General features: G+C 45.1%; 2 protein-coding genes across 6 annotated transcripts in view; one reads left to right on the top strand and one right to left on the bottom strand.

Moving 5' to 3' along the window:
- The first annotated feature begins 731 nt into the window (after nt 1-731).
- On the top strand, nt 732-19,606 carry TMEM140 (transmembrane protein 140). Its single transcript, XM_011972135.1, has 2 exons — nt 732-986; nt 18,123-19,606. The coding sequence occupies exon 2, from the start codon at nt 18,147-18,149 to the stop codon at nt 18,672-18,674; it is 528 nt and encodes a 175-aa protein (XP_011827525.1). The 5' UTR covers nt 732-986; nt 18,123-18,146; the 3' UTR covers nt 18,675-19,606.
- LOC105533668 (chromosome unknown open reading frame, human C7orf49) overlaps nt 19,494-24,080 on the bottom strand; it is a 12,008-nt gene continuing 7,421 nt past the window's right edge. For 2 of the 5 annotated variants that reach the window (XM_011972139.1, XM_011972137.1), the window contains exons 2-4: nt 22,446-22,757; nt 21,438-21,513; nt 19,494-20,578 (exon numbers count right to left, since the gene is read on the bottom strand). In XM_011972139.1, the coding sequence (XP_011827529.1) occupies nt 20,312-20,578; nt 21,438-21,485 (315 nt within the window). In that variant the 5' untranslated portion in view covers nt 21,486-21,513; nt 22,446-22,757 and the 3' untranslated portion in view covers nt 19,494-20,311. Of the gene's footprint in view, nt 20,579-21,437; nt 21,514-22,445; nt 22,758-23,975 lie in introns of those variants that run through there. The other 3 variants (XM_011972140.1, XM_011972136.1, XM_011972141.1) reach the window with 3 other exon arrangements.

The raw sequence follows: 24,080 nt of genomic DNA, 5'->3' as shown, positions 1-24,080 counted from the left end.
GAGTTTGAGTTTAAAAGAACTAGGGGCAGGGGGAGGGCAATGTAGCAGTTCAAAGAACTCCTCCTTTGGAGGAAGGGCAGGGAAGCAGAAGAGAAACGCTGAAGGATTCAGCAATAGCACTAGGTAGCGGACTCATGTAACCAAGTTTAACCCACAGTTGAAATTTCCAGTTGGTCATGTGAGCAACGGAAGCAATTTTTAAACTCTGGCCAGGAGCCCCAATGCTTACAAAAATAAAAGCTTTGTTCTGCTCTTATTTTGAAATAAAATAGATGTTCCAGCTGCTCCAACATGGGCCTAAATACCCTAGTAAGAACGCTCAGGACACAAAATTTTGTGTCCAGAGAAGCCCAGTCATCATTACAAAACTGATCTCTGAAAGGGGATGGGGGGACAGACGGCATAGCTGCTTCCCAAGAGAATAAGTAGGAGGTGACCTGGGTCCTGACTGCCACATTGGCTGAGAGCTTGGACCAGATGATCCTGAGGGGTTTCTTCTGAATAAAAATCCGGGTTGTGTTTATCTTGCAGTTTAAATCACTGGGAGCTTCGAGAGTTCTTCGGCTACTTCCCTTTCTGGAATTATTGTGTGATATAATCAAGACATTTCCTGGCTCTTTAAATCAGTTGGTTTGCCAGCTACAGTGTGAGTAAAGAGTATGTCATGATGCACAGTAAAAAGTTGTTTACATACCTCATTTCTGAAAAGTCATGGGTCACTGACAAGTTAAGAAACGAAAGTGAAATCAGCTGATGGTGACATCAGTCAGAACAAATGTACCAAAGTTCAGAGAGCTGTTTACTAGGCACAACTGTGAATGCGAGAGGGCACCAGCTCAGGACTGCATCCTCCTGCCACTTCCCTTCCAACTCCTCCTTTCTGGAGTCTGACATTAGAAAGCCAGCGAGAAGGAAGATTCAAATAACCAACCCTAATTTCCTGCTTCTCCTTTTCATTGTTCCTGTGGGCTCTTCACCTGCTTTCTGTAAGTACTGATCCTGCAAGCATCACAGCTTACCCAGACGTCCACTACCTTGTAAGACAATTTTGTTTTCTTCTCAGATATTTCACGTTCTGGCAATCCGCACAGGGGAACTCACTGGTTGTTCCGTATCTCTGACCTTCCCTCCCTCACGTCTGTATAATCTACATAATCTACCCCCTTTACTCTCTGCTCTCCTTCCTTCCACTCTGCAGCATCAACATGTGTAGCTCTGGCCTCAAAGATGATGAAAGTAAGGCCAGTGTAACTGGTTAGAAATGATGCAGGGCTGACTACGCACAGCAGAGTCTTGTACGCAGTGTGTACAAGGACATGGCTGTGGCTGGTGCGACACACTGTTCATCAGAAACAGGCAAACAAAAGCAGGTCACCGACCACCACTAACTAAACCACTATTCAAAGGTAGTTATGAACACATCATAAAACTTTAAAATACACACCGAAAATTAATATCAACAGAAAAACTTGTGTTCTTGCCTCAAAGAATAGGACCTAAGAGATGTTTAGATCTTATATTAGTTATTAGACCAGATTGCTTCTCATGCCCCAATGGAAATCTATGGTGGTATTTTAGTTCTCTTGGTGCATATTTTAAGAGATTTTTTAAAAATGTGGGTTTAGTTTCGCTAATAACTTCCACTATGCTTCTTTGCCTATAAAATCAAAGGCTCCTTTGGAAGAGGGAAAAGATACATATTTCCTTCTTTTCTTCCCTCATGGTAACTGAAGAGCATTTTTCAATATCAACTTCCCATACCACCTTCCCCAAAATCTCAGGTCTGAGACTCGGACCATGAGATATTTTTTCAATCTTGCACATATTCCCCTTTCTCAACTTTCTTTCCAGCTTAGTCCCTGCTTTATCTAATTACTAAGGTTGTTTTGATTGTCTGTTTTATAAATTTATTTTTTTATAAATGTAGCCCATAATTCTAAAAATATTTTAATGCAAATAGAGAAGAACAATTGCCTGTAATGTGACTACCCAGAGCTACCACAGCTAACATTAACATTTTCAAATACTTCTTTAGTCTCTTTCTCCTATGCCTCTTTATATGGATGTAGGCACACTATGTAGAGTGATTTTATACCTGCTTTTTCTAAAAGATGCATAGTATTTTATCCTTGATACGTCATAGTTGACTTCTAATATTGGACTTTCCAGCCGCTTCCCATTTTGTGCCAAAAGTAATGCTGTGCTGAACATTCCTATGTATAAATTATCGACTGGATTTCTGATTGCTATCTTAGGATAGATTTATAAAAGTGGGCCAAAGAGATATGACTGTTTTTAGGGTTTTTAATGTGTATTGCCAATCTGCCTCCCTGAAAGTGTGTACAGATGTTCACATCCACCATCACTGTGTGAGAATGCCAGTTTTACCGTAGACTTTTGGTATCATCAAGTGTTTTTACCTATAGTGTTGACAGGGAAACTCAGGTTACTTTATTTGGCGTATCTTTAAAAAAGTTACAGAATTTTTTTTTCATGTTAGTTAACTACTTTGCATTCTTTGTGAATTATCTCTTCATATTTGTCCATTTTTAATGAGGTTTAATGTTTTTTCAGTTTGCATAAACATTTTAAACGTTAAGTACATTAGTCATTTCATAGTTGTGATAGGTATTTTCCATATGCTCATTGATTTTTAATTATATTTATGTTGGTTTTGGTGAATAGAAATCTAGATTTTAGAATAGTTAAACCTGTGCAATTCTTTCTTTGTAGTTTCCATTTGCTCTTAAGTTCCAAATTTTATTTTTCACTCATAAATCAAATATATCCTTTTTTCCAGATCTTTGATTCTTTTTATGGTTTTACCTTTCACTCTTGGATCCATGTGAAATTTATTTCAGTATGTGGAGTGAGATGAGGACCTAAAATACTTTTATTTCTCTTTTCTAGTTAGCTAATCAATTGCTTCAACATTAGTTAATGAAGAACGCTTTCAGGACGCAAAACAAATGTCTCTTCTGAAGACAGGCTTTCCCCGACCCTATAATCTAGTCATCACTTCCTCCTGCCGGTTTCTCTCCCTCACTCACCCTGTTTATTTCCTTCCCAAAGCTTTTCAAAAAGTATAATTATCTTTTAAAAAATAGTTTGGTGTTTGCCTTCCGAACTAGAGTACAAGCTCAATGAGAGCAGGCACCTGGTTTGTCCTGGCACTGATTCCCCGGGGCCTCTGATTCAGGCAGTCATCCAAAATGTTTCACTAATAGAGTTACAAGATGAAATGCTGACCCCATCAGTCGAAGTGGGTGGCAAACTGCCTTTGTAATTGCAGAAGAGAGGGCTGAAGCAGGAAAACTAACCATTGACAGCCAAAGGCAAGGCAATCACTAGTTTCTGGTACTACTGATTCTCAAACGCTGAATCTTGTGAATCTTAGCTGCCCATAAACTGGACCATGGACTCCTGCCAACAGAAACCAAATGAGATTAGCTGGGCGTGGTGGCGGGAAGCTGAGGCAGGTGAATTGCTTGAACCCGGAAGGCAGAGATTGCAGTGAACCAAGATGGTGCCACTGCACTCCACCCTGGACGACAGAGCGAGACTCTGTCTCAAACAAACAAATTAGGATGGGTCATTTGCAGACATTTTCTCATTTTTAAGGATCTTCTTCTCCCTCTAAACTTTTTGTAACCTTTGTACCCACTCGGATTATCTGCTAGTGAGAGCTAATAATCAACAAAACAATTGCACAAATAGCAAGTTAACTAATACTAATGGAATCATTTAAACAGCTATCTCAGTGGCTTGTTAACCGGGTGCCTGGACTCATGCTTCTGACTTTATGTTACAGTCTCATGGTATAGTCCTATTTCATCTGATAAAGCTGTTTTATTTACGTGGAATAATTAAGTAAATCAAAACATCACAGCATTCATAAAAAACTTGGTGGTTGGGATGGCTGTCCACAGAAAATACTGTGAAATCCAGGAGCTGCCACCACCTATATACACTGTTGAAAAACACTGCAGTAGCCCTGTTTTGAAAAAAATTAGAACCTGGACTTCATGTTTCTGTCAAAGGAAAAATGACGCATTTCCCTTTCTTCTTCCCTTTTTATTTTTGTGACAGCCACACCCAAACCATGAACACAATGATCTTCAATGTGTTCCACCAGAAATATTTTAGCCAGGACTGGTGGCCTCCAACAAGTAAACCTGCACCCTTGTTCTATGCCCTGGCAAGTTCTGTTGCCCTGGCTTTATTCTGCTAACATTTCCTTCCCAGTTCTCCTCTCTCCATTCAGGCGACACACCCAACCATCTCTACCTGACTCTCCATCAATTCCCGTTTATCCCCCTGAGCTATTGCTTCAGCATCATGACCAGACCAGACACATCAACCCAGTTTGTGTCAGACCCCAGGCCCTCTGTATATGAGTGAACTTCCTTCAGTCTCAAAACAGCCCATGAGGAACGTGACAACTGACGCATCACAGATGAGGATGTGAGGCTCAGGCTGGCTACGTAACTTGCCAGGGTCACATGACTTGTGAGTGGCAGAACAGCGACATGCTCCCAGGTCTTCTGGCTCTAAAACCCACGCTCCTTACCACCACACTGTGCCACCTCTCAATAGGGCAGCTGCATCCTGGAGTCATCACAACCAAACATAAATGAGGCCAGCTTCCTAGAGTTCATCTCTGGGAATGAACCCTGGCACTATTTGTCTTCCTAGAATTTCACTACTGTCAAGCTGGTAGCCTGGGCTTAACTTCTCTGAGCCTCAGTTTTCTCTCTATAGTAGTAATAATTTAAATAATACTTACCAGGTCATGTTCTAAGTGCCATGCACAAATCACTTCATTTAATTTCCATAACATCTACAAAATAAGTTATATAATTAGAGCCATTTTACAGATGAGAAATCTAGGCAGAAGGATTTTAAGTAACTAAGGTCACACAGCTGGTGAATGGAAGAGCAGGGTCTTGAACCCAGAAGCCATAGCTTCAAGGTCCATGCTCAGAACCAGTATTCCACACTATCTTCACTACATCAAATGGGAACAGTGACAATAATGTCCACACAAGGGTGTTGTGAAGATTAAATGAGTAAATGCATGTAAAGGGCCAGGCCTCCAGTTAGAGGTAGATCCTCACGGTGATTAACAATGCAGCCTGACAGGTTTCACCATTCACTGGCTGTGCAAACTTGGGCAAGTTATTGACCCTCACTAGGCCTGTTTTCTTCTCTGGAAAATGAAGATGAAAACATAACTCTACTCCACATGGTTATAAGAAATTAATAAGATAATACCTGTTAAGTGCCTAGCACAAAGCCTGGCATATAGTAAATTCTCAAGAGATTTGAGGTCTATTTTTAATTATTAATAAGTTCTCACTAAAATTAGATTCCTTCTCAGACACTTTCCACTGATCAAAGAGTCTTATCAAAGCAAGTTCTTCCCTCCCTGGTCCCCTTTGGCTTTCTGAAATCATTATGAAAAGAAAGGCCCTAGGAACCCAATAGCTTACCTGGTTTTTTCTTTTAATATTCTACTCTGCAAAATCTGCAAAGTGTGTAATGTTTAACAGCAGCAAAATTAAAACATGTAAGTTCCATGAGGCAGTCCTCAGGGCCATGATAGCAACTGCTGCTGGTGGTGCCCGGTGGGGAAGGGGCTGCCAAACTATGCATCTGACCAAGGACTAATATCCAGAATCTACAAGGAACACAAACAACTCAACAAGAAAAAACCACCCCATTAAACCATCTTCCTTTGTATGTATTAAAAAGTGGGCAAAGGACATAAACAGACATTTTCCAAAGGAAGACATACAAGTGGCCAAGAAACATATGAAAAAATGCTCAACATCACTAATCACCAGAGAAATGCAAATTAAAACCACAATGAGATACCATCTTACACCAGTCATAATGACCATTATTAAAAAGTCTAGGCCAGGCGTGGTGGCTCATGCCTGTAATCTTAGTGCTTTGGGAAGCCAAGGCAGGCAGATCATGAGATCAGGAGATTGAGACCATCCTGGCCAACATGGTGAAACCCCATCTCTACTAAAAATACAAAAATTAGCTGGGCATGGTAGCGTGTGCCTATAGTCCCAGCTACTCAGGAAACTGAGACAGGAGAACCACTTGAACCTGGAAGGCGGAGGTTGCAGTGAGCTGAGATCACACCACTGCACTCCAGCCTAGGCAACAGAGCAAGACTCCATCTCCAAAAAAAAAAGTCTAAAAACAACAGATATTGTCAAGGATGTAGAGAAAAGGGAATGCTTATACACTGTTGGTGGGAATGCAAATTAGTACAACTTTTAGGGAAAACAGTATGGAGATTTCTCAAAGAACTGAAAATAGGACTACCATGCAATCCAGCAACCCAGGGTATCATATTTATTGATTTGCATATGTCGAACCATCCTTGCATCCCTGCAATAAGTCCCATCTGATCATAGTGTATTACCTTTTTGATGTTCTGTTGAATTGGATTTACTAGTATTTTGTTGAGGATTTTTGCATCTACATTCATCAGGGATATTGGGCTGTGTTTTCATTTTCTGTTGTGTCCTTGTCTGGTTTTTGGTATCAGGGTGACCCCAACCTCAGAGAACGAGTTAGGGAGAATTCCTTCCTCCTTGATTTTTTAATAGTTTCAGGATTATTCATATTAGTTTTTCCTTGTATGTTTGGTAGAATTTGGCTGTGAATACATCTAGTCTTAAACTTTCTTGGGAGTTTTTTTATTATTGAGTCAATCTCACTACTCGTTATTGGTCTGTTTATAAGTTCTGTTTCTTCCTGGTTCAATCTTGGGGGTTTTTGTGATTCCAGGGATGTATACATTTCCTCTAGTTTTTCTAGTTTGTGAGCATGTAGTTGTTCATAATAGTTCTTGATGATCTTTTGTATTTCTATGATATCAGTTGTAATGTCTTTTTCACTTCTGATTGTGTTTATTTGGATCTTCTCTCTTCTTGGTTAGTCTAGCTAGTGGTTTATCAATTTTGCTTATCTTTTCAAATAATCAGCTTTTAGTTTCATTGATCCAAAGAACTAACAAATGAACTTTTAGTTTCATCGATCCTTTGTAAATTTTTTGTCTCTATTTCATTTACTTCTGCTCTGATCTTTGCTGTTTCTTTTCTGCTAACTTTGGATTTGGTTTGTGCCTTTTCTAATTTCTTGAGGTGCAATGTTAGGTTGTTAATTCATGATCTTTCTACTTTTTTGATTTAGGCATTTAACGCTATAAACTTCCCACTAAGCACTTCTTTTGCTGTAACCTGCAGGATTTAGTACTATGTGGTTTTGCATTCATTTCAAAGATGTTTTTAATTTGTCTTAATTTCTTCATTGACCCAGTAATTGTTCAGGAGCATGCTGTTTAATTTCCATGTATCCATATAGTTTCCAAAGTTCCTCTTGGTATTGATTTCTAGTTTTATCCTACTGTGGTCTGAGAAGATAACTTGATATAATTTCAATTTTTAAAAAGTTTGTTAAAACTTCTTTTGTGGCCTTACATGTGATCTATCTTGGAGAATGTTGCATGTGCTGACAAAAATAATGTATATTCTGTAGTTGTTGGGTAGAATGTTTTATAAGTCCATTTGATCTAAAGTTCAATTTAAATACAATGTTTCTTTGTTAATTTTCTGTCCCAATGATCTGTCAAGTGTTGTGAGTGTAGTGTTAAAGTCCCCTACAATTATTGTATTGCTGTCTACCTCTTTCTTTGGTGGTATTTGTTTTGTGAATCTGGGTGCTTAAATGTTGGGTACATATATATTTAGGACTGTTATATCCTCTTGCTGAATTTATCCCTACATCGTTACACAATGACCTTCTTTATCTTTTTTTTCTTACTACTTTTAATTTAAAGTCATCTGTTTTATCAGACGTAAGTATAGCTATGCCTGCTTGCTTTTGGTTTCTAATTACATGGAATATCTTTCTGCACTCCTTTGTTTTCAGTCTATATGTCTTTATGGCTAAGGTTAGTTTCTTGTAAGCAACATGTAGTTGGATCATGTTTTTTAATCCATTCTGCCAATCTGTATCTTTTAAGTGGAGCATTTAATCCATTTACATTCAAGGTTAATATGGATCTGTGAGACTTTGTTTCTGTTATATTATTGTTTTCAAATTGTTTTATAAATTGTCTTTGCCTTTTTGACTTTGTGTTTTGGTGAATTTCTGTCATATTGCCATTTGATTCCTTTCTCTTCCTTTGTATGATTGTTTTATACAAACTATGAGTTTTATATTTCTGTATGTTTTTGTGATGGTGAATGTCAACCTTTTGGCTAGGCATGGTGGTTCATGCCTTTAATCCCAGTGCTTTGGGATGCTAGGCAGGGGGATTAATTGATGCCAGGCAAGGGGATTAACTGATGTCAGGAGGTCAAGAACAACCTGTGCAAAATAGCAAGATCCTGTCTCTACAAAAAAATTAAAAATTAACTGGGCATGGTGACACGTGTCTGTAGTTCCAGCTACTCAAAAGGCTGAGGCAGGAAGACTGCTTGAGCCCAGGAGGTCAAGGCTGCAGTGAACTATGATTGCACTACTGCATTCCACGTTGAGTGACAAAGCAAGACCCTGCATCAAAAATAATTAAAAACACCATTCATTTCAATGTTTAAGATCCTTTTGAGCATTTCCTGTAGTACCAGTCTAGTGGTGACAAATTCCCTCAGCATTTGCTTGTATGGGAAGGACTTTATTTCTCCTTTCATAAAGCTTATTCTGGCAGGATACAAAATTCTTGGCTGACAGACACTTTGTTTTTTGGGGTTTTTTTGTTTTTTTTCTTTAGCACTTTGAAAATGCCATCCCCTTGTCTTCTGGCATGTAAGGATTCTGCTGAAAAGTCCTCAATTAGTCTGATGTGATTTGGGATTTCCTTTATAGGTGACTAGTCACTTTTGCTGATTTTAAAATTCCTTCTTTCACTTGACTTCAGACATTCTGAATATGCCACGGTGAGGTCCTTTTGCAGTGTATTTTCCTGGGGATCACTGGGCCTCCTGTATCTGGATGTCTATTTCTTTAAATATGTTTTCCAAACTTTCTAATCTCTCTTCCCCTTCAGAAATACCAATAATTCATAAGTTCAGTTACTTCTTGTAGTCCCAGAAATCTCAAAGGCTTTATTCATTCTTTTTTTATCCTTTTTTCCTCATTTTTGTCTGACTGGATTATTTCAAAAGTCCTGTCTTCGAGTTCTGAGATTCTTTCTTCTGCTTGGTGTAGTCTACTATTGGAGTTTTTGAGCATATGATGTATTTCCTTCAATGAATTTTTCAGTTTCAGAATTTCTGCTTGTTTTTATTTAAGATGTCTATCTCCTTGATAAATTTCTCATTTATATCCTGGATTAATTTTCCAATTTCTTTGTATTAGTTTTCAGATTTCTCTTGTACCTCATTGAGCTTCTTTAAAATCAATATTTTGAATTCTTTATGTGGCATTTTGAAGAATTCTCTTTGATTGGGATCTGCTGCTGCTGGACAGTTGTGGTCCTTTGATGATTGTTATGGTTTGACTGTGTCCCCACCCAAATCTCAACTTGAATTGTAGCTCCCATAATTCCCACATGTTGTGAGAGGGGACCCAGGTAATTGAATCATGGGGGCTGGTCTTTCCCATGCTATTCTCATGATAATGAATAAGTCTCATGAGATCTTATGGGTTCATCAGGGTTTCCGCTTTTGCTTCCTCCTCATTTTCTCTTGCTGCCACCATGTAAGAAGTGTGTTTCACCTCCTGCCAGGATTCTGAGGCCTCCCTTGCCATGTGGAACTGTAAGTCCAATTAAACCTCTTTTTCTTCCCAGTCTCAAGTATGTCTTTATCAGCAGTGTGAAAATGGACTATTACAATGGTGTCATATTTCTCTGCTTTTACATGTTTCCTGTATCCTTTCATTGATTTCTTTGCATCTGATGTAGCAGTTGCTTGTTCCAATTTTTTGAAATTGCTTTCATAAGGGGGAATTTTTTCCTGAGGATGTATGTATGTTGTTGATTAAGATACTTTGACTTTGATTTTGGATGCCTGCAGCAGTGTGATCTTTCTATGACTTCTTCGGCAGTACCTAGGGTCAGTGGTCTCTGTGATTTCCTCAGTGGGATAGAGTACAGTAATTAGCTGAGACTAAGTCCCCAGAAGTTTAGCTGGGGACTTGGATGCCAAGTTGGATGCCTTTGGGCCTAAGTGGTGGCAACAGTGGGGTTAGTGTGCCATTTTTAGTCCCCACAGCAGCTTATGCTGGCTCTGGTGGTTAGTGGGTCCTGGAGGTCTGATTCTTGGGCCTCCACATGGCTTGCTTAGAAGCTAGTAGTGGGAGTGGTGAGCCTAGTGTGTGGGCATGATCTCTAGCCCCCGAGCAGGTGGTGTCATGTGAGTGATGGCAGTTGCAGCGTTAAAGCAGCCAACTGGGATCCAAGCAGTCCATGTTGGTGTTGCTGGAAGCTGTGATGGGTTGGGTGAGCTACTCCCCAGTCTCACAGCCACCTGTAGCAGGGTGGTGGGCATTGTTCTAAGTGTGCTTAGGAGAGCTTGGTCTTCCCTGTCCCTTTCCTACCTGGGTGGCAGCTGCAGCTGCCTCACATTCAGATTGATTGTGAATCAGCATTAAACTCTCAAAATGGTGCCAGCTGTGGGCCTGTGACCAGAGAAGTTGGGGCCCCTCTCAGGTGAGCAGCATGGGCAAGAAACTGTAGGGAGTGTGGTCTACTTGAGTCGGTCTCATAGCAACCTGTAGCAGGCACTGGGTATTGTCCTAGGTATGTGTGGGAGAGCATGGATTCCTTGTCCCTCCTTGGCTGGGCAGCAGCTGCAGCCACATCAAGTTGAACTCATCAATAAGTGGTGTACAACCCAGCATTAAACTCTCAAAATGGCACCTTGGGCCTGTGACCAAGAGGGCAGGGCTCCTTCCAGGGAGGCAGCGTGGGCAAGAAGCTGTGGGGAAGGAGGTCTGCTCGCATTTCAGTCTCAACAGCAGCATGTCGCAGAGCAGTGGGTATTGACCTAGATGCGCATAGGTGTAGAGTCCAGCCCCGTAGGGTCAGTGGGTTTTTCTCCCCATGTGCGGAGATGAGAGATTGTAGAAATAAAGACACAAGACAAAGAGATAAAAGAAAAGACAGGGAACCACTACCACCAGGACGCAAAGACCAGTAGTGGCCCTGAACACCAGGCTGTGCTGATGTTTATTGGATACAAGACAAAGGGGCAGGGTAAGGAGTGTGAGTCATCTCCAATGATTGACAAGGTCACGTGAGTCACATGTCCACTGGACAGGGGGACCTTCCCTGTCTGGCAGCCACGGCGGAGAGACAGAGAGCGAGAGAGAGGACACAGCCTACGCCATTATTTCTTCATATTAGAGGTTTTTAGTACTTTCACTAATTTTGCTACTGCTATCTAGAAGACAGAGCCAGGTGTACAGGACGGAACATGAAAGCGGACTAGGAGTGTGACCACTGAAGCACAGCACAGGGAGACAGTTAGGCCTCCAGATAACTACGGGCAGGCCTGACATGGGAGTAGAGTCTTCTCTCAACTCCCCTGGGGAAAGGGAGACTCCCTTTCCCAGTCTGCTAAGTAGCAGGTGTTTTTCCTTGGTACTGACGCTACCGCTAGACCACAGTCCACTTGGTAATGGGCATCTTCCCAGACGCTGGCGTTACCGCTAGACCAAGGAGCCCTACGGTGTCCCTGTCTGGGAATAACAGAAGGCTCGCACTCCTGTCTTCTGGTCACTTCTCACTATGTCCCCTCAGCTCCTATCTCTGTATGGCCTGGTTTTTCCTAGGTTATGATTGTAGACTGAGGATTATTATAATATTGGAATAAAGAGTAATTGTTACAAACTAATGATTAATGATATTCATATAGAATCATATCTATTATTGATATCTAGTATAACTATTCTTATTTTATATATTTTATTATACTGGAACAGCTCATGCCCTCGGTTTCTTGCCTCGGCACCTGGGTGGCTTGCCACCCACAATAGGACAGCCTGATTTCCCTGTTAATCCTTGGCTGGGTGGCAGCTACAGCTGCACCAGCCCAATCTCAGTTCCAGGGAGAGGTGCAGCCCAATATTAAACTCTCAAAATAGCAACTGGAGCCTGAGACCAGAGAGGGTGGAGCACCTTAAAAGCAAGCAGCATTGGCAACAAGCTGTGGAACACACGGGCCAGTCACATCTCGGTCTCACAGTAGCCCACGGCAGGGCAGTGGGTCTTGTCCTAGATATGTGTAGGATGGCCTGATTTCCCTATCCTTCCTTAGCCAGGAGGCAGCTGCAGCCTCATCAGCCCAAACTCAGGCTGGGAGGGGGATGCAGCCCAGCATTAAACTCTCAAAATGCCACTTTGGGCCTGGGATCATAGTGTCCCTCCTAGACAAGCAGTGCGGAAAAGAAGTTGTGGGGAGAGGCGTCTACTCACATCTGTCTCAACAGCAGCACATAGAAGGGCAGCAGACCCTCCCAGGGGGGCATGGGAGCACCTGCTCTCCTGTCTCCCTCCTTGGAGCAGCTCGGGAGCAAGAGCCATGTCTGTAGAGTCCCAGTAGCTAAGCTCTCAAAATGGCACCCTGCTGAGGCTGCTCCAAGTTCAGATGCATGTGAGATTTTGTATTGGTTTCCTTTCTGGAGCAATGCCTCTGTGCAGTGTTAGGCAGCTCCGAATGTCAGGCCCAGGCCCTGGTCCAGTGGGGTCAAGGTGTCCTTCCATGGCCAAGATTGTAGAAGTTTGTTTTGGAGCCCTAGGGGGTCCTCTCTTACTGTTTCCCCACATCAGGAGCCTCTCCCGACTCTCAGTCAGTTCCCAGCTGGGCAAGCTGCCTCAAACCCTCTCTTTACTTCTCATGTTTCCCGTATCTTTTATGGTTTATCCTAGCATCCTCTCCTAGACAATCTGTTCAAAATGGACCCACTTACTATTCTGGTTTCTCACCACGGTGGAGGCACATACTGCCTGCGTTTAGATGGCTATCTTGATCCTTTTGAAAATTTCACTCTTTCAATAAGAACCTGACAAATACATAATTTAGAATTAAATGATACAATACTTGTGTCCCTTTCAGCCCCCATCCCATTCTCCTTTATTGGTATGAAAATGTTAGAGATGCCTAAACAAACAAACAAAAAAGCTGCCTTAAATTAATCTCCTGAGAATACTTTCCTTCTATTTCCCTAACTAGGAATTTGTGTCGCCTTTAAGCAGAAATCATCTCCCCGCTAAGGCCCTGCTCAGGCTGTGACTCTCGAGTGACAGTGGTCAAATTACATGCTGACCTGGAGTCTAAATCTGCATCTTGGTCCAGAGGACCTAGTGCAGGAAAGGATTATACTTTACTGTCACAACTACGATGGCAAAAGGCTAACAGCCTTTATTTTTAAAGGGTTCATACAGACCAGCAAACAAAAACTGAAACTCAAAATTATTTGTAAAATAGCAAAAGAACTGACAGCACTTCACAAAAGAAGAAATACAAATGGTCAACAAACACTTGAAAATGTTAAACTTTACTCATTATGAAAAAAAACTATCACTGATTCATCATTTGTCATTATCAAAGAATAAAAGACTCAAGAATATGCAATACTGGGGAGGATGGGATGAGACAGGCACTCGCTGAAACTGCTGGTGGAAACATAAGTTGATTCACAAAAGTATTCACCATAGCATTCATAACATAACAAAATAATGTTACAAAGCATCTATGTATAAACCATAAACTTTGATACAGCTATCTGGAGCCCTTAAAATAGTGTTTAGGTAACATTTCTAGTTCACGTAACATTTCTAGTTCACGTAGAATGATGTTCACGAAGTGGGATACAAACGTGTATTTTATGTAATCCCAACGGTGTAAAACAATACTGTAAAAAGAAGTGTGCTGTTCAGAGTGGTTACTTCTACGACCTGAAGTATAGATGACTTTTAGGCTTTTCTCTGCAGTTTCGTGTATTTTCCAGTTTCCTGCAATCAGCATGTGTTATTTTATTATAAACAGGAAAAAGTTTATCTAAAAATGGTCACAGTGACTCAGCAGTCTCCCCTTTGCTCTCTGAAGGAAACACTGGCTTATCATTAAAGGGCATTTATAAGCTCATTGTGGTAGAAGTTTTATTATCAGGATTGTTTAAGAAAAAACCAAAAACCAGGGTAGGCCTGGGGTTTCCAACCGAAGATCCATATGCTGTCACTGCACAAAGTTGAGGGAAAGAAGCGAGCACTAACCTTCACCCTCTCCATGCACAAGTTCCTGAAGTCTGTCCATAGTTCAATAGAAAGCATGGATGGGCCACGCCAGCACTGTGCTGAACACGCATGTGACATTAAACACAGCTCTCCCTCAAGCAGCTCTGCTGTCCTAAGATGTGTAACCAAGATTTGTACATGAAAGAACTCAGGGAGACTATGTAGCATTTTCATTCACTCATTTAAAAAAAAAAAAGTGCCTACTGTGTATCAGAATAACAAAACAGATGAAGATTGTTCCTCAGAGATGTGACACTAGAGTGGAGAATAAATCCTAATTTAGAACTAAACCAGAGTGTGGGCTGAAGGAGCCCAGGAATGCTCATGCTGCATGGATCGGACTTAGAGAAGCAAAAAGTAGGGTAGGAATTTAGGAGCTAGGGGGTGGCTGAGGATGGGCAGATGGGAATGTATTCATACACAGCCTGAGCAGCTAAGCAGGTGCTGGACTGCACAAGGCAAGAGTGGAAGCTGGGCCTCACTAGAGAATTCCAAGTTCAAGTTCCAAGTCGCACCAGATGGTGGCGAGCCTCATAGGAGCTGGGACTGAATATAAAAAGGTTGAGGGGCCACCACCTTCTCCATATGCCTGGTCCTGGGCTTCTTGGCTCGTTTTGTTTTGCTCTACATTAAAAGGTCAGTTGAGAGAAAATGAGGAAGTCAAAACAAAGGCTCCTGGCACCTGGCAGGAGCTGCCGCAAGGTGGCTGATGCAATCTCCCCCTGAGAAGCCACATTAATTTTTAAAAAGGGAGCTCTGTTTTCAAAGCAAAATGTTTAATAATTTTTTTTGGAACCCCAGTGTAACAGAATTCAAATGGGAAAAGTGAGAGGGAGTGTTTAAACAAAGGCATCCCCAAGTCCCTTCCCAGTTGGTCCTGAACAATGGAGGAAGTCAAACCTTCTTTTCCACAGCATGACGTCATAAATCAGAGAAGTCCTGGAAATCTATTCCACACCCTAAAATACCCAAACCCATTAAAAGCACAGATATAGGCTTTTATAAACATTTACTAAATAAGCAAAACCATACAAAATATGTTCCCGATGGCAATTTTTCCCATACCATGGACTCAAAGGGTTAAAACTCCTTATCATCCCAGACTAATGCCACCTTTTCAGTTCCCAGTAAATCCTTCTGTAACAAGTATCATTGCTCCAAGAATCTCTCAACTCCATTCAAACCCAAGTCTTCAGACCCCTGGCCCTCTGGGGCCTCCAGAGCGTTTGAGAAACAGTGCCACCCAAGGCAGCAGCCAGGGCTTCCACTGGGACAGCCCCTCACTCCTCCACTCCCACTGTCCCCACTGGGCTCCTCTGGAGCAAAAGCCATGGGCAGGACTGGGCAGACTGCCCAGTGCTGCTGAGCCCAGAGCAGCGGCATCTGAGGGGAGGTGGTGGCAATGTGGACTCCACCTTTGCTGTACTCACAGGCCCCAGCTCTTCACTGGCCAGGGTGCCCAGGTCTCTACCAAAGAAGTCGCTGGTCAATCTTTATTCTCATTTTTGGCATAGGTCCTTTGAATGGAGCCGCCCTCTCTCTCAGCCTGTTCCATGTTCTTTTTTTACCCCACTTGGTCCCTTCCTGTAACAAATGCAGTGTGTGGAATGGGACAGACCTTCCAGTCAGCTCTGGGAAAGAGGAGGGGGCTTTTCCCCCAGAGGGCTCCCCTCAGAAGCTGATCATCAGGGCTGTGTAGTTTTCAGGTCCCTTTCCAGGGCCACCACTCATTTTGCTGCTGAACACCACCTGGGACTCCTTGCCGGGGCTTCCAGGAGGCCACTTGGTATCATGGCCCCAGTACCTCGTGCCTCACAAAGCTTGAAGCTCTGTGTTCCTAGTCACTTCCTGGTGTGAATGCTGTTGTATTAGTCCATTTTCATACTGCTATGAAGAGATGCCTGGTAATTTGTAAAGAAAAAGAGATTTAATGGACTCACATTTCCACATGACGGGGGAGGCCTCACAATCATGATGGAAGGCAAAGGAAGAGCAAAAGCACATCTTACATGGCAGCAGGCAAGAGAACATGTGTAGGGGAACTGCCCTTTATAAAACCATCAGGTATCATGAGACTTACTACCATGAGTACAATATGGGGGAAACCCATCCCCATGATCCAATTACCTCCCACTGGGTCCCTCCCACGATGTGGGGATTATGGGAACTACAATTCAAAATGAGATTTGGGTAGGGACACAGCCAAACCATATCAGCCAAACCTGATCCCATATTGAAAAATACACATATGTAAAGGTACAGTGTGCAGACCACTGTTTCAGAGGCCAACTGGACAAAGCCCTTCTGATTTAAAAAGGAGTGAAAAGAATTTTTTTAAAGAATATAACAAAGTCGGCACTTTCATATACAACTAGAGGGCCTATGATTAGCAAGTTTTCTGTAGGCCAGTTAGGCAGTATTTAGTAAGATCACTAAAAGATATTTCTATCCTTGATCCAATTATTGCACTTATAGGTAGATCACCTGAGAAAAATCAGATTCCAAACACGATTCACACAGCATCTTCACTGACCACTTATAATGGTGAAAAGTGGAAACAATTTGTCTAATAATAGTGTAATGGATGATTCCACATGAACTATTACATAGCCATTGATCGTGTTTTTGAAGAATATTTAACAGCTTTGAAAAATGTTTACTAAATCTAGAGAAAAACATTACGTTCAACACCATGATTATGTAAAAATACATCAGCACAGGAAGAAAATATTGGTAGACTATTAACAGTGGTTTTATGTGTATGGTGGGATAAAAGGTTATCTTTTTTATTATTATTTAAAAAATATCTTCTGGCCAGGCATGGTGTAATCCCAGCACTTTGGGAGGCCAAGGTGGGTGGATCATTTGAGGTCAGGAGTTCAAGATCAGCCTGGCCAACATGGTGAAACCCATCTCTACCAAAAATACAAAAATTAGCCAGGCATGGTGGCGGGTGCCTGTAGTCCCAGCTACTCGGGAGGCTAAGGCAGGAGACTCGCTTGACCCCAGGAGGCACAGGTTGCAGTGAGCCAAGATCACACCACTGCACTCCAGCCTGGGTGACAGAGCGAGACTCCACCTCAAAAACAAACAAACAAACAAAAACTTCTAAGTTTTCTATAATTAACATATACTACTATTGTCAGGAAAAAAATTGTGTTAGTTTTTAAAGTAATGAGTATATGATGGGATTTCATCACCAGGTGACATCTTGTCTTGACCCACTAATGAGTTCCCAGAGCACCACAGGTAAAATCAGAGTGCGTGTGTCAGTGGTCCTTGACCCAGGCTCACCTTCGAATGAGCTGCAGAGCTTCAGAAACACACTAGTGCCCAGCTCTAAGCACGGAAGTTGGGCTCTGATTGATCTGCGGCCCAGCAATGGGTAGTTCTTACAGCTCCCCAGGTGGTTGTCTCGGCAGCTGTGGTGAAAACCAATAGCTTCCTCCACCTTCAGGTCCCCATTAAGGGTGGGCCTTGCCCTTCACCTCAGTCAAAACCTACCTTCAAAACACAGCTGAGAAATCCCCTCACTGCTTCCAATGGTTTGTTGTATTTGGACTGAAGCAAAGTCTTTGGCTAAAGAGCACTTCACTCAGTTGAAGATGTTTCACACTTTCAAAGCTGCTTGGGAGAGACTTTTCCTCCAGACCTCAAATCAGAGGGCAGCTAATGACTTATTAGCAAATAGTTCCTGGCACGAGGTTACCTCAGATTTCTGGTCCTTGGCGGAGGGCAGGGTAGGAGGGAAGCTTGTCATGGGTTTATAAGAAATGCCAAAGGGAGAACATGAGCTTGTGAGGACACAGGGGGCAAGCGAGGCAGAGATACACTGACTGCTGTGACCTCCCCACAGGTCCCCCCGCAGAGGGCAGGAGAGATGGCCAGGCCAAGGCCTCGGTGGGGCGACCAGCCGCCATTCATGAGCATCATTGTCCTCACAGTTGTGGTCATCTGCCTGATGTTCTACGCTCTCCTCTGGAAGTCTGGGGACCTCATTGACCTGCCCAACCTGCGAATAGGCTTCTACAACTTCTGTCTGTGGAATGAGGATGCCGGCAGCCTACAGTGTCACCAGTTCCCTGAGCTGGAGGCCCTGGGGGTGCCTCTGGTTGGCCTGGCCCTGGCCAGGCTTGGCGTGTACGGGGCCCTGGTCCTCACCCTCTTTTCCTTTCAGCCTCTCCTCCTAGCCTGGTGCAATGGTAATGACAGAGAGTGGCAGCTAGCAGTGGGCTTCCTGGCTGCGTCCTCCATGCTGCTGGCCAGCGGCCTGGGCCTCTTCCTCTTCTATGTGTGGAAGTGGGTCAGGCTCTCCCTCCCGGGGCCTGGGTTTCTAGCTCTGGGCAGCGCCCAGGCCTTACTCATCCTCTTGTTAATGGAAACGGTTATGTTCCCTCTAAGGGCTTAGAGGGCTTACAGTGAGCTTGAGAGCTGCTAAAGGCTTATGTGATTGCAAGGGTTCAGTTCCAACCATGGTCGGAGGTGACACATCTGTTCAGCCATCTCATTTTATAGCTAACACTGATCTCCAGCTCCAGCAGATGCAACCTACTGCAGAGGAGGTGGGGCCCCCGTGTCAAAGAGGCCAAGGGGCAGCAAGGGCAGCCAGGGCACCTGCGGCTTCTTAGTATAGGATTGTCTGTCCTTCACAACTTCCAAGGCTCCCAAGGACTCCCTAAAACCACGCAGCTCATTGTCATACCAATTCCTGCTTTAATTAATGGGTCTGAGCAAATCTTCCTCTAGCTTCAGGAGGGTGGGGAGGGAGTGATTCCTGTCATGAGGTCAGAATTCCAGGCTGATTCACCAAATGCCAAACTGAAACCTAGCAAAGACTTATGGAAACAAATGAGGATATTAAAAGAGCGAGCACCTCAGTGCCTCTGGGGGCCTGCTTAAGGAGCTTCCGCTCAGCCCACGATGGTGAGTGGGCCACCATAAGCCGTCACTGGGATTCCAACCCCAGAGGTCCAGGAGTGATCTCTGAGTGACTCAACAAAGACAGGACACATGGAGCACAAAGACAAGCCTTGGTTGCTTCAAAGCTTCCCTGGACTTGAAGCCAGTCAGGGCAGAGGTATCCACGGGCAAATCACTCCCATGATGAGACCCTGGAGGACACAAAATCCTCAGTGTGATCAGGACTGGACAGTTGCACACATACAAATGCTGCCACCCTCCACTTCTCAACCCGGAACTGGGAAAGACATTAGCACAACTTAAGCACTGGGGAATTGTGTGTATTTTCCAGCACCTGCGCACTGGAAAACCTGTATGGCAAATGATTCACTCATTTATTCCTGTCCAAAGCCACACTGAAAACAAAGGCAGAAACATGTACTCTGGTGTGATCTCTTGTCCTTAGTGTCTCTTTTGGGCTCCTGTCCCTCTTGCTTTATAACTAGCTGCCCAGGAACCAAGGTACATGTGAAAGCAAGGTAGCAGCTTGAGGGAGGAGGCCTGTCTGGCTTACCAGTCCAAACACTGTGGCCTCAACCTCCCAAACACGGCAGAGAACTGTGGGCAGCTCATTTGCTTTCTAGGCTGGCTGGAGAGGTGGGAGCTCATTGATTGACTCATGATGGGAACTATTTTTTAAACAGGCTTCCTCCAGGAGAGATCATGTGGACTAAACTAGTAATTCCAGTGCACCTGGCAGTGATCCTTTTCTTTGAAAAGTTCTGTCTCTTTGGTTCCAGTAAGTTGGACCACCAAATGACATCATTTTCCCTGGAACCTGGTGACTGACTAACACAGACAGTTGGGATTCCAGAGCCTCAGAGCTGGGAGAGGATGCAGCACATACAGCGAGATTCGAATGGGATCTTGTTTTGAGTCCTGCCTTCTGCACACTCAGAATGGCAGCCCCGAGGCCTGGAGCGTCCGGAGACTTCTGGCCTGACGTGAATCCGCCAGGCCCAAGAAGGCACAAAGCTAGGAGCACAGAGAGCCCCATTCCCACAGGCGGGTGGCCCAGCAGCACCAGTGGAAGCTCAGCTGTCCTCCAGCTGCTCTCAGCAGAAAGTTGAGTGCACAGTTTATGCCCTAGCTGAAAAAGATCTCCCGGACGTATTTCAACACATCCTCTTCTTCCTCCTCCTCCTCCTCGGGGCTCCTGCTGCAGGCAGAGTTGGAATCCCCTGGCCTCTGGGAAGGGCTGAGGCCTGCAGCCAGTGCCTCTTTCCCACTGTCCTCTTCGTCACTGCTGCTCCCAGAACTTGTGTGAGGCGACACAGAGCAGGGAGGGGAGAGCTCTGGGTTATCAGCACCCACCAGGGCCGGCTGCTCGCAGGCCTTTTCCTTTTTGCGGCTCTGCGGAGTACAGGAAACGGCAGGCTCAACATACGTTTCATTTCCCTAACATGCTGATCTGTCTGTCAGTGACTCACGCAGGATGTATCCAGAAGCAACTACAAAGCCAGTGTGATCAGGCCAGGCAATGCACCCATATCCTGAGCACCTACCCTCTCTTCACCCCACTCCTCCCCGCACCCCCTCTTCACAGCTCTTGAAGAAACCAGGACCCACTTGGGAGAGAAGCCAGCAGAGGCATGAGGATTAGTGAGGGGAAAGGAAAAAGAAATGGAAGAAACATGTCTAGAAGGGGCGGTGACAGAATGGAAGCAGCCCAGGATACAAAACCTGGGTGTGGCCCCATGCCTTAGCACTAGGAAAAGCCCCACACCACAGGGTTACTGCAAGGCCCAAATGACATCACACAGGCTGTCAAGGCACTGGGTAAACTGCAGAATGCTGTGCAACTCTGAGGCACTGCAATTATTACTGCAGGAAGCCAGGAAGCTCAGCAGCCTCTGCTCAGGAGAGGGGCAACGGTTAAGAAGTCACCTACCCAACTGGGAACCTTTCCAAGAACACAAACAGGTAAAGGCTTCATGTCCCATCCACATACACACTAGTGCGCAGTCACGCTCTCCCTAACACACGCATGCCCTCCCATGCATCTAGCCCCAAAGACTCACCCTGCGAGCACACAACCACATGGGGAGAGGCCTGGAGAACATGGCGACACAAAAGCGAGGCAAGTGGCAGGAGAAAGAAGAGGTAGCCTACAGCAGAGGGTGTCTCTCTTACTGACGGTGACCAAGGGCCTAGTCTAGCTTCTGCCCATGCAGAGTTTCTGGTCGTGAGTAAGAGGCTTGGCTGACTTTACCTCAATCAGGATTCCCAGAGCAACATCGACTATCTCGGCCTCATTCATGCAGTACACAGTCCTCGTCGCAGGGTGTCTGAAACAAAGACACGCAAGGCACAGATGACACAGACTCTCAGGTCTCACAAGGACAAAGAAAACAGGAGCAAGAGGGCCTCTTCCCGCCAACTTCTCACCACACAGGAGGCACCAGCACCTCTGAGCCGAGGAGCTTTCTCCGACACGGACACAATTTCCTTAACCTTGCAGACCGGTGACTGGCACAGGGCTTCATGGAGGCAACACCGGGGTGCCTCCCACCCTCCACCAACTGCCCTACAAGGATCTGGAAGTAGGGAAGGGCTGCCGCCTCTGAAACACACACGTGGATGCAAGAGGAAGGGGACCTCAGGCCGAGGCTGCACTGAGAGGAATCTGAAAGCAGGGCCAGACTTAGGGAAAGGCGGCAGCAGTCACATGGGAAGGCTGTGGGTCAGGAAACCTTAGAGGAGGAGGAGCCAGAGAGGGGAACACCGAGTGCTGGGGCCCCGCCCACTTGATGCTGCAGCCTGGAGACTCACCCCACCCCACGCAATTACGGTCATTCAACTCACCCCTCAGCTCCTGACCGCTTGCTGGCCCCGCAGCTGCTGCTCATCTGTCCATCCCTAAAGGGCTGTCCACAGGAGGAGCAGGCACCACGCAGGAGAACAGACCCTACCACTGATCTTGCCCATCTGATGTTACTATGTTTGTTGTAAAGGAAGAGACTGGCATTTTGGACAACTGGCATCAGAGATTGGCTGACATAGAAAACCCATTGTGTGTGTGCTGACAGCAGAGCACTCACCAGTGCAGAGGCAGAAGCGGGTGCCTGTCCTCGAGGTTTAACCTGTTTTGCCTCCTGCCCACAGCCCCTCCACCTCCTAAAAGCTCAAGAGATGATCAGACTGAAACACCCGCCCATCTTGCTGTTCTGCCTACGCTGGAAGACCTGGCCCAGGTCGTGGAGGTCCCTGCTCCACTCGCCAGATTCGCAGGAGTCATCTGACCAGGGTTGTCGCACCTTGCTGCTGCCACCGGCACTGCTGCCATTCTCATCCTCTTGGGGGCCTTCGCTGGTGCCACATTCTTGGTAGCCACCTGGGCTGTCAGCCATGAGGGAAGGACCCTCTTTTTAGTCTCGGATTGTAAGGTTTCCATCTCTGTACCTTCTCACAAAGAAAAGTCAGGGCCAAAGTTTAATGACCTGCTTTTTAATTCAGGAAGGTAAATCCCGTTCTCTCGTCACACCCGGAATTACAGGTCCATTTGTCCTCAGTGGGAGTTGATCTTTGATTCCTACAAAGAACAATAAAGTTCAGTGAATTCCAATACCTCCAGTCATCAAGCAGTTACTGGTCGGTGCAGGGCAGGCCAGAGGTGACCAAAAGGTGAGCAGGGCCCAGGAGACTCAGATGGCCATTCACAGACATCAGGCAGATGTGATTGTGGGCATGAGAGCGGCTCAGGAGACAGCCCTCTGACCTCCGCAAAGCTGGTGCCCCCCACAGGCAGCCAGAGCCAACCAGAGCTACCTCCTGCAGCCTCTGTGCTGACTGACTCAACACAGGAGGAAAGGAAGAGGCGGAGGCCCCCAATGTTCCTCCTCATTACCACCCCAAATGCCAGTCCTCGGGGTGCCCAGCCCATCCAATCCCTAAAATATCTCTTAATGGCCTCTCCCTCACCTGGTCAACTCGATTTCTCCACTCCTCTGTGGTGGCTCAGCTACATGAAACTGAGGGCATTTTATTTCACAATAAAGTCTCATTGGCCAACACCCCGCTCTTAAGCTAAAGATATTTCTGATTGGTCAAACTTGAACCAGCAATAGGGGCCACGAAGCATAACTGTGCCAGTCTGTGGACTCTGAAGCCCACGCCAGACTCTGATCTAGTTTGGCCTCTCTTCTTCCTATCCCAATTGTTCTGCCTCCACTCTGCAGTCCTGGAGCTCAGTCCTCACTCAGAGAGATGGAGTTGTGACTCAGAGGGCCTCGGTCTCTACCTTCCACTTAGGAATCAAGCCACAAGCTCCTGAAGCAGAGGTATGCCCAGAAAACAGTAGTCAGCGATAGTCCTCTCTGAATCACAATTTGATAATGTATTGCTCATTCAGATGGCTGTTTACAACTTAAGAAAAAATATTAGCCAGCCCTCCTCCTAACCTGTATCGCCACGGGGCACACCTTTGCCAATGCCCCCTCATTTCTGTCAAAACTCATTGATATTAGTGACTCCTACTCCCTAAGGCGCCTCCCAAGTGCACTGCTGCAGTCTATGTGGACAAATTTAGTTCACCCTGGGGTGCATATTAAGTACATTTCGCAAACGAGGAACTGAGACTGAGTTAACTTGCAGAAGATCACAGAAAAGTTTGAAATCAACTGGTTGGATTCGCAGCCAGGTCCTGCAGACTCCAGACCCCGCGCCTCCCCGCCCTGCTTCTGGGCCCGAAGGGCAGGCCGCAGCACCTTCCAGAAGCCGGGTCTCCGGGGCACCGCGCTCGCGGACAGACCTCAGTCCCATGCCAGCCGCTCCCTGCCTAAGCGGAAGGGGGCCCCCGCGGGAACGCGATGTGATGCCAGTTCACAGCCCGCCCTCGCTCTGGGGGCCGGTACCC

The sequence above is a fragment of the Mandrillus leucophaeus genome, unplaced genomic scaffold (assembly GCF_000951045.1).
Source record: "Mandrillus leucophaeus isolate KB7577 unplaced genomic scaffold, Mleu.le_1.0 Scaffold1276, whole genome shotgun sequence".
In the NCBI taxonomy this organism is placed as follows: domain Eukaryota; kingdom Metazoa; phylum Chordata; class Mammalia; order Primates; family Cercopithecidae; genus Mandrillus; species Mandrillus leucophaeus.
Note: the sequence above shows the minus strand (reverse complement) of the source record. Positions and strands in the feature narration are given on the sequence as shown.

Excerpts from the sequence above, each read along its gene's own strand:
- TMEM140 (XM_011972135.1), top strand. The coding sequence starts at position 18,147 with ATGGCCAGGCCAAGGCCTCGGTGGGGCGACCAGCCGCCATTCATGAGC.